Raw genomic sequence first — 16,622 nt, forward strand, 5'->3', positions numbered from 1 at the left:
TTCATACAAAAAATCATATTTTCGAAAAAAAAAATCGTTTTCAGCTACAACAATATCAATGATGCCATTTTTTATAATATTAGCACTCTAGTACCCAAAAGTCACCAGCCGCCACTGGTTGTGGCTTCAATGTCACTCATACAAAATCGCACTAATGCTAATGTCCAGGACTTTTTATGACCAAAGGATGAAAATATAAAACAAAGCACCTCGTCCACTTGCGACATTCAATATTAGTATCTACGATTTGTTTGGAGAATTGAAATTAGTCTGGACTTCATTTCACTCAATCTCAATGCCAATTCTTTTTCCAATTTTTCTTCAGACTGGTTTGCCATAATATTGAAAATTTCAGTCAGAGTTATCTAGTCAAAATAAAATAATATAATAATAAAATTTGAAGGGAATTCTTAATAAATTAGCTATACATTTTTTTCGTGTGCAGAAGATTTTCGAAATCGGAAACAGAACGTACAAACAAATTGACGGACAGCTGAAATGCCAAACGGTAAATAAAAAGATTATGTATTGTTGTAACTGAGACTTGAACTCGGGACGTCTACTCTATCCGGAAGAAGTGTACCAACAATCCCATCTCAACTTATTCATTAAGCTTCGGAAATACCTTTGATTTCTCTTTGAGGTTTCCCGAATACGACCGTAAAAGCGGACGAAGTAAAATCGGTGGAATTCATTGTGGGCTGTCAATACGTATTACGGATTCGGGATGAAAACTGATTTTCGTTCAAATATGATTTAAGATTTTCACGGCTAAAAGTATGTTTGTTATTTGTTTTTGGGGTGTTATGCCGTGCTGCGATAACTCCTTCTTTAGCCAACGTTTCGGACAGCATTGCAGTGTCCATCATCAGGGCAGATGTGTTATTTGATTTTCAGTTTGTGTTATTTTGATTTTCGTACAATTTAAGATGGTGCACATTATTTCATATCTGCGCTGCGGTCTGTCATTATTAAACAACTATAATATGCGGAAATGTATATTATTTATTTATTTTTATTTTTCTAATAGAAACTATCTGAAAATGAAACTAATGGGTCCTGATACAGTTTCCATGTATGGGGATCGGCGTGAAAAAATCAACCTTTTTTACTAGAATACATCTATTTTAAAATGTCTTTTAAAACTTAAAAACAAAAATTATTTTACTGGATGAACCTTCCTACCCAACAACTGGAGTCGATAACTCTATTAACCACACCAAGTGCCGATCGGGTAGGCCCGATACTTATTTCGTATATTAACTGCTGTAATTTGAAACCATTTCAGAGAAATGCGAATATGTTCGCATAAAGTTGATAGTATGCATTGTAATCGACAACGAGTCAATCTGCCGATAGTTTCAGCTCATTCGGATATCGGGAAGTGGGTTAATTTCCGCTTTCAAGATTTGCATTTATTCATTACCGAAAACAAAAGTGTAGTTCGTATTTGAATAATACTTTACCATTTTATTTTTTATTAAATAATTAATCAATTTACAGAGTGTAGTAACTTATGTTAACTAAAATAATTCATAAAACTAGTTTTTTCTGTTTTTGATTTTTTTTAAGTTTCTCTTCTATAGACGCTGTGTTCTAATTATGATTTAAGGAATTATGAATTTAAAAAAAATATATGTTAAGAACAAATCATTTTGGTATATTCATATCGAACTTCTCTTTAATCGCTTTTTACCATTAAATGAAGATATAATAAATCTCGACGTCACCTAGTGGAAATATATGTATTTAACAACCTTTACTACAAAAATAATGTTGGTTGTTTTCAGGTGAAAAAAGAATCAATAAGCAAAAATTGCTGAATAAAACAATAGTATTTATTGAATTATTTTGCGGTTAAAAATAAGCCGATGTAGTACAGTAGCTTAGTCTACCTGACCGGCAATCAGAAGGGTGTGGGTTCAATTTGCATCACATTCATACATCGTCTCATACATACTCTTCTATTATTCTGACTGTTGACATGGCCCGACTCGAGTATCTGATTCACTTGGTCGTGTCGTGTCTTCCTCGGGCGTCCCCGACTTCTGCTACCATTCGCATTTGCGTCACATATTCTCCTTACACTCCTATCTTCGCTCATTCGCTCCACATGCTCAAACCATCTAAGCGTCCCTCTCTTAATCTTACTCATTACGCTTACATCAGCCTTGCACTCTTTACGGATCTCCACATTCCTCACACGATGAAACATGGTTTTACCACACATACGCCTCAGGGATCTCATTTCAACAGCATTCAATCTACTCTCATCCTTTCTTTACCAGTTCCATGCCTCACTTCCATACATCAGGGTAGGTACCAGCACTCCGTTGTGGACTGCTAACTTCAGTTCTTTGGACAATTTTTTGTTAGCGCCAACTGCGTTCAGTCCTCCATTAACGGAATTACCTGCATTTACCTTTCTTTCAATATCTCTAATATAAATATGAATAAATAATGTTGTCCGTTTAAAAGCTCAATTCTTTTAAGAAAGGCATTCAAATACAATATTGTATCCGTGATTCAATCTATTATTATTCTTGTCTGATTTTCTTGAGATAATTGGTTTTTTATACGTTGTGTTACACAGATTAATTTTTCTATTAAATAGATCAGTAAGAACAAGCTTTCTATGCGATGTAAACCCAAAGTTGAATGAGGAGTGTCTTGAAGAGACCCACTATATTTGGTTCATATTGTAGGAGGGAGCTGTTGAACTCAAGAACGAGTCGTTCTCATGAGAGTAAAATGTTTGACGTGTTTCCAGTTTATGCTCCAGTGCCGAAAAGATCAATGACGCTAGATTCCGTTGAAATACTGATAGGACAACATTCCCACCCGACTCTTGTGCTCTAAAACTTGCAATCCGTTTATCAGGATAGGAAAATCTATCAAACAGATAATCCTTTTCTCGATGTAGTCGATGGTTTTTGGGGCTTCAGACTATATGTGACTGGAAATAGACTATAGAATAGTTAAGGAGGGGTTTTAGTTGCATCGTTTCTTTATAATTAGGCATTTTGTCTTTATGGAAGGTGGCGGGTTTTATTTTTTATGTGAAAACCGCATAATAGTGCAAACTGATGGTAGTGGGGAGATGGGGAAGAGAAATCGGAATGGTGGTCTATCAGCAGGGTGACTCTTATAGTAGGTACCTATGTTATGTACCAATCCGATATACTATATATTTATAAATTAAACAATATTACTATGTTTGAATCGTTATTGTTTTTATACTTCAGTTGGTTTCTCCGTCGACTGTTCCTTCCTCAGGGCAGAAACCGATCGGCGTATATAAAAAATATTGTAGTTCAAACAAGTAACATTATTTTATTTATTTGTAATGGTTAACCATTGTAATAATGAAATTAATATAATCAATAAAGTTAATCAACATTTATTTGTGTACTCCGGAGTTTGAACCCGAGACCTCTGAATCTTTCGGAGGTTCGCCAATATCCTAGTTATTGGGAGCTGCCTAGTGTTTAGGGTTCACGGATATAGAGTTTGCTTAAGCGATGAGATTCATCGAGAGAACACCTTCATATTAAATTAACGACCCTCGGCAAATAGATCAGAGTTGGATTTAAATATTAGTAGGTACCATCAATGCGAAGCGACGTGATATGAACATTTGAAACTAGCGCAGTAACTTTATTGTCCGCTCTGTTGCCAAGTAAGATAACTTCTAGGCAGTTCTGAAATGGGTCTCACAACTCTTTGAATAAAACTCCGTAAAAAGTAAAACTTAATTGATAAACGAATGTGTATGTGAAAACATTACTAATTGATATAAAATAGTTCATGGAAAGATATATACATTGTTTACACAGCCAAAAGGGGTTGTTTATCTCTTGTATAAATACTTGTGTAGGTACTTGTTAATATGTAGGTACTTGAAATTCCTCATAGTTTTTCGGAATGTTTCCAATGTTTCCAATTCCATATATTTCTTATTTTTGAAGAGGTAGTATAAAAATACCATTTTAAGAATAAACTGGTTAAAATTATCTGTTTAATTTTTGTATTTGATATTTATAAATTGGTATATTTTAATTCAAATATGAAAAAGTTAAAAAAAAAAAAACACAATTTTTTTTTTTCTCCAAACGACCAAAAATTTAGAAACTAATTCCTTTTATTTATGGAATCTGTAAAAATCTGTCACCTCACTTTTAATCTCGTTTATACAATAAAAATAATATAATAATTCCTGGAGAGTAACAACAACAAAAATGCGATTTTGAATTCATGTTAACGCATTATAAACGTTGATCTCTATGATTACCTACCTTCACATACATAAAAAAAATTTTTAATATCACTTTCAGACAATTTTTATTCAAATTACGCGCTAACAGTCAATTAACCTCCGACGTAACCTAACTTTCTCAAGACCTTAATTTAACGTGTCACTATTTAGTACCTACTTGAATCAAAACTTTTACAGTCTTTATACAATGTGTAACAAAAACACCGTTTAACGAATGTGAATTGATGAATTTGATTTCTTTAGTAAGGCTGACAGACTTTATTGTGATAGATATAATGAGCTCTGATGGCTTCTTTAGCCGACAGTAGAATTATCGACAGCTATATCAAGTCCATTCCTACCTATCAGGTAACCATCTATGGGTAGCCTCTTAAACTACTATGCTATGTCCTACAGCTTTTATAAATATATTTTTTAGTATAGTTAGATTGACAACGTTATTTTGAAATTCGAATAAGTGTGCATAGCGATTACCTATCATTGAATTGATATATTCCCCAATATATAGAAAAATAAATTTAATCGTTTGAAGTAAATATGAATAGGTAGAAACGATTTGGTTCGGTTTGATTTTAGACAAAAACTTATTTCCAACACATTTTATTTATGAATACGATTTATTTGGAGCTCTTGTATGTTATTGATATGAAAAATAAAAAAAAAAATAATCATTTAGAATTTAAAACAAATATGAATTTAACGTTGAAGCAAATTTGTTACAAAAATACCCTTTCGCACAAAGTTGTATTCCACGCGGATTACTTATGAATGTGATTTTTTTTCCAAATATGCCATTCGTATGAAACGAGAATCCCAAATATATATTTATTATAAAAATTACGTACCAATTCCCTTGGTAGTAGCCGCCGAAATCATAATTCTGTGTTTTAGCGAACACCACTGAAAAAAGGAGATTAAAATCCCCGGGATTTATACGAGTAGTGTCACTTTCGGAAAAATCAAATTGATCTTCTCTGCTTCTTTGAAATTGATCGGTCATACTAAATGAACATAGAGTAATGCTTTAATTACAGCAAGCGATCAATTAAGAATGAAAAATTGATAGTAAAGGCCCCCCCAATAGCGTATATATGTTTTCGATTTGGGAGGCGGGTTGGGTTAACCAACACATCTGGCATAGGTGGCAGAGTGGCAAGCTACGGCCGGTGATTTGGCAGGGGTGCCCGGGTTCATCGGGTTATATGCGCGCAGCTGAGAGGCTGGTTTGGGAAGACCCTTAGACCTCTCTAGCTGGTCTCTCGACACATCGCCTTGCGCCGCAGCGGGAGGGATATATTCATTTGTCCGTCACTCCTGGACGCAATGATCCATAGATTCATACCCAACCCTTCATACCTTTTACCTTCCCAGAACTTCTCTACTTAATTGATAGTAAAGGCCCCCCCAATAGCGTATATATGTTTTCGATTTGGGAGGCGGGTTGGGTTAACCAACACATCTGGCATAGGTGGCAGAGTGGCAAGCTACGGCCGGTGATTTGGCAGGGGTGCCCGGGTTCATCGGGTTATATGCGCGCAGCTGAGAGGCTGGTTTGGGAAGACCCTTAGACCTCTCTAGCTGGTCTCTCGACACATCGCCTTGCGCCGCAGCGGGAGGGATATATTCATTTGTCCGTCACTCCTGGACGCAATGATCCATAGATTCATACCCAACCCTTCATACCTTTTACCTTCCCAGAACTTCTCTACTTAATTGATAGTAAAGGCCCCCCCAATAGCGTATATATGTTTTCGATTTGGGAGGCGGGTTGGGTTAACCAACACATCTGGCATAGGTGGCAGAGTGGCAAGCTACGGCCGGTGATTTGGCAGGGGTGCCCGGGTTCATCGGGTTATATGCGCGCAGCTGAGAGGCTGGTTTGGGAAGACCCTTAGACCTCTCTAGCTGGTCTCTCGACACATCGCCTTGCGCCGCAGCGGGAGGGATATATTCATTTGTCCGTCACTCCTGGACGCAATGATCCATAGATTCATACCCAACCCTTCATACCTTTTACCTTCCCAGAACTTCTCTACTTAATTGATAGTAAAGGCCCCCCCAATAGCGTATATATGTTTTCGATTTGGGAGGCGGGTTGGGTTAACCAACACATCTGGCATAGGTGGCAGAGTGGCAAGCTACGGCCGGTGATTTGGCAGGGGTGCCCGGGTTCATCGGGTTATATGCGCGCAGCTGAGAGGCTGGTTTGGGAAGACCCTTAGACCTCTCTAGCTGGTCTCTCGACACATCGCCTTGCGCCGCAGCGGGAGGGATATATTCATTTGTCCGTCACTCCTGGACGCAATGATCCATAGATTCATACCCAACCCTTCATACCTTTTACCTTCCCAGAACTTCTCTACTTAATTGATAGTAAAGGCCCCCCCAATAGCGTATATATGTTTTCGATTTGGGAGGCGGGTTGGGTTAACCAACACATCTGGCATAGGTGGCAGAGTGGCAAGCTACGGCCGGTGATTTGGCAGGGGTGCCCGGGTTCATCGGGTTATATGCGCGCAGCTGAGAGGCTGGTTTGGGAAGACCCTTAGACCTCTCTAGCTGGTCTCTCGACACATCGCCTTGCGCCGCAGCGGGAGGGATATATTCATTTGTCCGTCACTCCTGGACGCAATGATCCATAGATTCATACCCAACCCTTCATACCTTTTACCTTCCCAGAACTTCTCTACTTCTTTTCCTTAAAAAAGACCCTCCACACAGTTTCCCAAATGATGACATAGGCCTTGAGGATTTTTTTCCCTCATGGTCTGTGTTGGGTTAATGTAAAAAAATATATGTATATAAAGAATTATCGCTTTGTAGTGAATTCAGATAAAAACACTGGGATTAGAAATCCTTTATCGATATATCGATCCTTCGTTTTTTCTGATATGAAATTTATTTAGTTCACAGAAAAACTCTCTAAAAAAGATTTTTCACTTACTATTCGGTACAAGTGTATTGAATCTAGGCCTGAGACAGAGATATGATCGTTGGACCACAAGACGTAGTACGAGGTGTGACGGTGTCTTATTGCAGAATTTGTTACAATGTTATTTTAACAATCGTCACATTATATTATATTAGATATCTTGTCGAGAGGAGCGTCCTTTGTTCGAACACAAAAATTATGAATAGAAGATTCTATTTCTTACTTTCTTGGTTAGGTTTTTATTGTATTTAGCTATTTTACGGATACTAGAAGAGTCAGGAAGAGGCAAGAAGAACCAATAAGAATTCAGCTAGATGAAACAGGAATAGACGAGAAGGGTCGGCCATGTAAGAAGTAAGAAGATATAAGATGAGCCAGGAAAGGACAATATGAGCCAAGAAGGGGTGAGGAGAGGCAAGGAGGAGAATAAAATCCAAGAAGAGACTAGAAAGGCCAAGAAGAGACTAGAAGAGACAAGAAGAAAGAAGCACCAGAAGGAACCAAAAAGCCAAGGTAAGAAGAGGATAGAAATAGTAAGTCACATAGAAGAAACAATAACTCTCAATCAATTGAAAAGTGTCTAGCTTTGTCTAACCTTATTTCGTTTAAAAATAATGCAACAGAATTTTTAATAATAATTTGAACAGCATTTGATTACAGATTGCAACATTATTTATGTTCTGAAAACGCAATAAATATTTGTTGTTCGTGGATCATAAAGTGTTTCTAGGTCATGCAGAGTAGCAAATACAGCGCGGTGCTTCAAATTCTTCCCATCCACTGACTCAACTTATAATCAGAAATATGAATTTTAATTAACTCGAATTTTAGTGGTTTGCAGTTCACAAATGTTCAGCTATCAACATGCTAAATGCAGATTCCATTGCGGTGAATGCAATATCAAAGCTATATGTTAAGTCTATATTAAGTCTACCATATCAAAGCTACATCAAAATAAATTACACGATAGCAAAATGAAAATAAAATAAAATGGTAAACATACGAGAGAAATTCTATAAAAACGATCTCCGGTAAATATGTTATCTGAATTTTGTAGAATTGTAAATAGTCGAATTTTGATTTTGATGAACGAAATGCAAATAGAACATATGATGCACATGTGAATGGAAGTCGGGGACGCCCGAGAAAGACATGGCACAATCGAATGAACGCAAAGCTCGATCCGATGTATGAATGTGACTGAAGCAAGGAGTGTGTGTCAAGACCGAGTTAGTTGTCTAACGTCTAAACGGCGTGATAGTTAGTTTTAGTTAAAGGTTTAATAATTAATGAATATGGGTTTTATTTTTAATACCTGTTTTTTACGAAGGCAAAGAATTTTATAAAATACTTATATGTTTTGTCTGTGAACAACGGCTACCATTTTTCTCAGGTTCCGGCCATTATCATCTATTCGTCTATGTAAACACAATTTGAATACGTTTGAAAAAACTGTGTAAGAATCAGAATGGGGGAGACTTTCACGATGAAGATTAATTTATTTTGATCATGTTTTTTCATACAAAAAAACCCGCGTCTGTAAAAATACCAATTAAAAATGTTTGCTCTGTAAAATTGCAAAAAGAGACTTTTAAACTCTCTTCTATTGCTTTCTGAGTCCACCGGAAAAATCATGGTGAATAAATTATTTGCTTGAAATTATAATTATAAGTTTGTAAAAGTTACGCTATTTTTACTAATCTTTTGTTTGTATTTGAAATTTTATAATTTACAGAACAAGTTTTTAATAAAGTACCGATATGAAATTCTTTATTGAAATAAAACGAAAAAAGATCAAGTGGTAAATTAGCCACGCAATATGCGTTCTCAAGCAGCCCATTACGAAGTTCAAAAACTACATATTTATATATTAGATAAATAAGTCAATATATTACATAAAAAAACATCTATTATACAGGGTGTCGGAATTCTGCACGATACGACAAGTAAAAAAGATGACTAATTTTTTCGAAATTTAAACGTTTTCAATTTTGGAGGCAGGTTCGGGTACCGCCACCCCGGGAGCCATGTATTGGATAAAAAACAATACCTCTGCCATGGGTCATATGAAGTGGTTCGCCACGTTTGGTGATTTAGCAGGGATCACCAACTGCGTGGCGTGCCAGATTGAGAGAGGCTGGTCTGGGGAGAGTCTTTGACCTCTTCAAATCGACTCGACCCATCGCCCATCGAGGGATATATTCATAGGTCCGTCCGGTCACCCTGATCCCTAGATTCCTACTCACCCCTCATACGCTTTTCTTCCCAGAACTTGTTATCCTTTCTTTCCTTAAAAAAAATCCAACACAGCATTCCCAAAGATGACATAGGCCCACCGTGGAAATTATTTTCCTCAGGTCCTCCTTTTTTGGTTTAATGTAAAAAAAATAAGTATAAAATTTGAATTGTTTGTATAGAAAAATAATATTCTTCAGTCGAAAAATATTTTTGTAAGGGAAAAAAACTACGGAAATCGGAAAAAATAATTTTCCTTTTTTACTTCTACCATGATGTAGAACCTGCCGAAGTTTGTGCACTTTACCCCCGGACACCCTAAACGAAAAATATTTTTGTTTGTTATGTTTGGCCTCCTTTGATTTACACTAAAGTTTATGGCTATTACGAACTGTGTGAGCGGAAAAATTAAATAGTATGAAGCAAGGCAGGTAGAGCCACCCTGGTACGATAAACTAGGGAGTCCATTATAAAGAGATTTTTCAATGGCACACCCGATCAAAGAACGTGTGTAGTAGTTATTAGCCGTAACTTGTCATTTTATGGACTTCGGTAGCCAATGTTGATCCAATATCGCTGCAAGTGGGTCAGTTTACTACACATAAACTGGCCCGAACAACAGAACTAATAAGATAGTATTTCATTACAACAGCTTGTTATGTTTAAGTGAATTCCGGATTTTCACTCTTAATTCAGGTTTGGAGTGAAAATCTTCTTTTGTCTTTAATCCGTTATTTCATCAATTTTATTTTTGTTTTTTATGTGACACCTCACAACAGCATCCCTGTCTGTAGATTGTAAAGGCAGGGGAGCTACGTCGCCACCCGGTTGGGCAGCGTTGTGAGGCGGGTTGAGGTAAGAAGAGATTTATTAATGCGGGTCTTAAAGAGAGATTCCAGCTCGTTCCACATACGAGCCGTCTGTCGATTCACGCACGTGCACCAGTGGCTCCATTAAAATCCTTGTTCAACAGACTCAACAGCATAACTGCACTATCGTGTAAAGCTCGAAATGATTTGAATTAACTGAAAGGCTTTTGAGGAGGCAGTCAAATGGCATATTTCAGTGTGAATTTACAATTGTTGGCATATTCAAAGAGGTTTAATATGTGCAGCTGCATTTTGAGCAATCGACATTTGCAAAGCGACAGAGGTCTTTGGCATGGGACACATTAGTTCGAGGGAAGTTTTGGCACATTTTGCGCACGAAAACATAAAACAGTTAATATCGAATATCATTTAATAGTGCGTATCACTTTTTATGCTACTTATTAATCTATTATATTTTCAGTGCTAACCTTTAACCTTTTTCTCTTAATTTTTGCGTTCATTGGACGTGTTTAGATTTCAACAAATCGATTCTAAAAATATTAAGGGAAAAAAATGTACAATACTTTTTGGTGGTATTTAAAGCTTCCGATAATACTGTGTGACTTGTAAATAAGTATGGAACTTTTTATTTATTTTGGCACTTATCATAGAACCAAAGTAGACACAGAAATGGATCCACATACATTAGTGTAGGCTAATCTAAACAAACCTAGCTTAATTCAGTTTAACAATGTCTAACCTAAAACTAACCCTGACCTAAGCTAACCTATTATTATCGAAACGAATGTAAACTGAACAAATTTAACTAAACCTTATCCAGTCCAACATTACGTAATCTAATCTTAACTGCAACCTAATATAACAATATTATTTAAACTAATCGAAGCTAATCTAAACAAACTAATCCTTACTCAATCTAACAATAGCTAACTAACCCTAGCTGCAATCTAACTTAACGATGATCGGATAACTCATCAAAGTGACAATTCATCACATCCTTAAAAACTAATATAACATTATGAAAAGTAAACTGCTACTTAGCTTTATGTGTTATATATATACTATTTTATACTTTATCTAGGTGGGTTGAATTGTCATTGTGTTGAGTTATCATGGATCATATATTCTATCGAAACTAATTTAAGCAGATGTAACTAGCTTAACCTCGTCCAGTCTAACATTATCTAACCTAATCTTACAATCTAGCACAACAATATAATCTAAACTAATCGAAGGTAATATAAACGAAGACGAGAAGTCGGCATCAAAGTAGAAGATATCGTGGAAGGATCTCCGAAAGACGACCAAGAGTCTTCCCAAAATTTCACATTAAACTGAACAATCAACAAAAGAGATACCAACTTCTTACAAATAGGAGACATCTAATGCCTAGACAGCTTCATTGCAGGATCCCTCGGCCAAATACTTCCGTCCACATTACAAAGACCTTCTATGGAGAACAAAGTCGAAGACTGTCTATAATGGTAAGACAAACTCTGTATTTATTGCGATTATTTCAAACTAATACAATAATGAAATCAATTTGCTTATGCAATGTTTACAATTGGAGCAAAATTTCTGGTGACTGCCACGGAAATTGGAGCTCCCATGAACAACTAAACTGTTAAATTACTACAACTATAAAACCCTACATCAAAACATAAGATATGAATAAATTTTTTGATGATATTCTTATACAGGTTCAACACAAAGGTTATTTCTATATTATAATTCTTGTCAAAAGTTGGTTGACTAACACATATAATCCAAAACATTAAAAGAAACTACGCATCCACAACTCAACTATTTTTGATAATCAGAACGATGGAATTTTTGTATACACAACACAAAAAAATAATCAAAACTTCACGGTAACCGAAATACTAACACTCTTTTTACTACAAAAAAATATATTTTGCTATCAGCCAATCGATCACTAATAATGGTATCATTTCTTGGAGATGTTCGTTTTCTATCGTAAAGGCGCAGAAATCAATTATAAAAATAATTCTAAAACTTCCCCTAACTGCAAACACCAACTCGATTGATTTTCTCAATTTGACGTTCGATAGATCAACGTAAAAATTGTCCTCATTGGCTTTCCTTAAATGCAGACATATTTTATGACAAAAAACTAAACACGATTTACGCGTAATTCTAACAAAAGCGGAAAAATCAAGCATTCTTTTCCAACTTTGGTCAACTCAGTTTTAGATACTTTGCGCCAAAAATTTAGAACAATTTCACGCCAACAGAAAACATTAAACAGAGCTAACAGGGAAAATATATTAAATTTTGGATATGTTTTAATAATAGAACCTTTACTGGTGCACTTACCCAAACGCCGGGTAAACTTTTATTGGCAGTATTAGTATTAGTTCAAAACCTCGTAAATGACAAATTTTTAAATACCACATTCTTTATCAACGAATTGGAAACTGGAGTATTGACTAAATTGTTTTTTAAAGATCATGTTGAACGCATCTTAGAAAAAGCCTATAAACAAATGGGCTTCATTCTGCGCATCACAAAACCATTCAATGAACCTTTTACACCTAAATTATTATATATGGCTTACATAAGATCTCGTCTCGAATTTGCATCTGTCATTTGGAATGCTCAATACCAAACTTATATTAACCGAAATGAAAATATAAAAATAAAAAATGAAACACCTATCATCAATTTAACCTTATAACTCTTTACAAATGAACTGCATTATTAACTCACCAGCTCGAATACCAGATCGAATTCCAAATTATACATTCAACAATTCAAACAAAAATAAGCCCAAAACTCTTTACTAGGACGACAATTCCTAAAGCTGTATTGATTTACTACTGAAACCTTAAAAAGTTTACAATCAAATTAACTTTACTATGTACTTAAACGAAAACAATTCTTTTTTATTGTTCGTCTAATCTTTTCATATAATTTTTAACTATAACTTGCCTAACCTGTAACCATAAAAAAGATTTTAAATGGATCTGAACTGGTTTATTTTATACTCAACATTTTAAATGCATGATTAATTTACATGTATAACTGTACGTTTCCTAAATATAGTAAAATTGTCAGTTTTGCGGATATTTAGGAAACGTACAGTTATACATAATTAATTTACATGTATAACTGTACGTTTCCTAAATATAGTAAAATTGTCAGTTTTGCGGATATTTAGGAAACGTACAGTTATACATGATTAATTTACATGTATAACTGTACGTTTCCTAAATATAGTAAAATTGAATATACTTAAATGTTTATGAAAACAATAGAAATTCAATATCAAATTCAATATTTTAAAAATAATTCACCAAAATTTGGTAATTAAACGATTGACTGCCGTAATATAGTACCATATTATGAACACGGACCAAATTCATTTTTATAAAATATGTATATTATGATAAAACTATACTAACAGACCGAACGATTAGTCATAATAGACCCGATTTAGTTTTACATGACAAAATTTAAAAAAAAATCTTATATCATTGATGTCGCTATTCCAAATTCCTGTAATATTCAAAAATCTGTTAATGAAAAAATAAGAAAATACATTTAGGAAATGAAATAAAAAGAATTTGGCATTCTCAGACTATAAAAATATTACCATTCGTTATTTCGGCTACTGGCATTATACCTAGCTCTCTCATTCAAAATTTAGGCGTATTAGATCTATCAAAAAATTTATATATAAAGATGCAAAAATCGATCATTTTGAATACATGTAGGATAACGAAAGATTTTTTAAATATTTATGTTGAGGGATCAGTAGGATTTATAGGCCCTGTTAGAAGTTCTACCGAGCCGAACCCTCTGATATGAAAATATCTGGAGTCGGTGTATTGTATTGACGGCCGGCATAGTCCAGTGGTAACGCATTGGACTGCCATTCCGAAGGTCGCGGGTTCGAACCAGGCGTGCGCAAATAAATTTTATTAGATTAATTTGTGTTATTTCACAATTAATTAATTAAAATAATATATAGTATATTTGCGGCACGTTCCAGAGTGGAAGATACTACCAGTATCGCCCTGGTGTAAGACCACCATTCAGAATTGAAACGTTGCTCCAAATGGCTTTAGCCGTGTTTAGTGACTAGATCTGAATAGCCAGGTACTTCCCCACCTTCCTCTTTCCCTTCCCCACTTACCTTCAGCCTCACAACATCCCCCAATTGGGGATGCCATAGTCTCACTGGCTCCAGACGGGAGCAGTTGGGACTCTTGTGAGGTATTCACTATAAAAAAATAAATTGTTTTTCCATTTGATCTCTGGTGATTTGACGTGTTGTTCTTGTATTGTTTTGTATTTATTTAGCTTATATAATGCACTTGCATAGTGTTGATTGACTAGATGATCATTTGTGGAAAAGTGTGTGGAAGGGTTTAGTTTTTCCTTTGGGGAAGATTTAACCCGGAGAGTAGTGAAAAAGTCACATAAACCAGTTCGATGTCAGATTTAACGTTGCGTTGCGTACAATGACAGAGAGCTCCTCCTTTAGCCAATGTTTCAGACTGAAGACAACAAGCAAAACGGGGCAGACTTACCGCGGAAGGTTAGCTTCACCTTCGTCGTCCCCGGCAACTTCAATGACTTGAGGCGTAACTCCACCGACATCCGCTCGGAACACTGATCACTTTCCTTTGAAACACTGAAACAAACAGAGAATAACTTGTGAATAATTGAAAAGGTCCCAGAGTAGGTCTTAATCTTAACCCCTTCCTTGCAGCCCATCTTTCTACTGAATGGGAAATACTCTAGTATTTTCTTCCAAATTTTTTGTAGTCAATCTTTATACGTGCCACGTAGTGCGGCGAGGCAGGTTTGTATTCTCTATGCAAATACCTTGGAATTCATTTATAGCAAGAAAAGAGTGACAACAAATTTACGAAAAAATTACAACAGCAACACAAATTTACTTTTTCACAAATCACCTATTGCATATATATATTTCGTTTATATTTTTAATGCCTTCCGCCTTTTTCAATCCACTATATAGATTGTATAATGCAGTAGAATGTAACGATATATATATCTTTATAAATAATAGCCTCGTAGAAAAACAATCGTAAAAAGAAGGACTTGCACAAACATTGTGAAATTTCTTTCTCTGTACTTTTAATATTTTATATGTTATTTTACATAATATTTATATTTTTTCACTTGTAGCAACTCCGCTTAGTAACTACAAATCTGAATTTACGCTGTGAACATTTTAATTAGAGTGTTAATATTTATGCACATCTCAGTGGCAATTTCATTGATGTAATAATTGTTAACACATATTTCAAACAATAAATAAATATATTTTGAATAATGTTAAATATTAAAACAGCGAAATCGAGTAATGATTATTTTTTTGTAAACAATTGAATATTATGAAATAACTTTAACGGAAATGCGATAAAATGAGCTATTCTCTGGGGTGCACCGCCGGTCGCTAATTAAAATAAATAATAAAATGTAGGTACCTACGCGCCGCATTGCGGTTATAAATACACTGTTATCTGTAAAAGTCCTAGTCATCAAGGAAACACATCATTAGGAGGCAATTTTAAGGTTAATTAATATTTATACAACTTAAACCAAAACATTAAAGTTGTTTTAATAATTTAAAAATAGTTTTTTTTATAAAAGTTTAATAACTGGAAAAACTTGCATATTTTCACTATAATATACGGAGATGAAAAATAAAATGGAGAATTTCGCGATTATTGTGTTATATTGTGAACAATTAAATATAATTTAGTAATTATATTATTTACTTCAGCATTAATGTGAGGTTAAAGTGCGTGTGTTTTAGTGAAGTATTCTAGTTGTAATCTGAATCGTGTGTTGTTGGGAGGGATAATCGCTTTGTTGTGGAAGTTATCTTACCTTGTAGGAGCGAGTCCGCCGCAACAAGTAGCACAGGTGTCCGTTTGTCCCGACTTTCGCGTGCTGCTGGCGGGCGCTCAATGCGGGATGCCAGCGCCTGTAGCTCGCGCCCGTCCCACCCCCTCCCCGCCGCGCCGCAACCGGAGGAGGCTGCTACGCGCGCCGCGCAGGGCTACGCTGCCGCCCGCCGCCCCCTCCACCCCCCGCCTGATCCGCTCGCTCGCTCCCTTCACGTCCTTTATATTTAGGCTGCCTTTGCCTTTCAACTCTTTACTTGCAAGAATGTGTTTCTTCATTTCATACAGTTTGACAAAGGAACGCTGCTATAGTTTAAATTAGGGTAAGATTGCAATTAGAGTAGATCTGAACTGCTCTTCCTGACCACTGCGGTAGGTTCTTGTGTTTCAGTTACACCATGGCAATTTAAACACTTTTCATACGATAAAACATTAAAACCAAAGTT

General features: G+C 35.6%; 1 protein-coding gene across 1 annotated transcript in view; it reads right to left on the minus strand.

The window, feature by feature from the left end:
• The window catches only part of mfr (ferlin family C2 domain-containing myoferlin misfire), a 193,117-nt gene extending 176,894 nt beyond the window's left edge, over window positions 1-16,223 (minus strand). Inside the window, exons 1-2 of the mRNA XM_089645736.1 lie at window positions 16,160-16,223; window positions 14,830-14,933 (exon numbers count right to left, since the gene is read on the minus strand). Of these exons, the coding sequence (XP_089501862.1) occupies window positions 14,830-14,899 (70 nt within the window). The 5' untranslated portion in view covers window positions 14,900-14,933; window positions 16,160-16,223. The remainder of the gene's footprint in view (window positions 1-14,829; window positions 14,934-16,159) is intronic.
• Between the last annotated feature and the right edge of the window lie 399 nt (window positions 16,224-16,622).

Source organism: Hesperophylax consimilis, chromosome 23, assembly GCF_061612785.1.
Source record: "Hesperophylax consimilis isolate HC1 chromosome 23, BYU_Hcon_1.0, whole genome shotgun sequence".
Classification (NCBI taxonomy): Eukaryota; Metazoa; Arthropoda; class Insecta; order Trichoptera; family Limnephilidae; genus Hesperophylax; species Hesperophylax consimilis.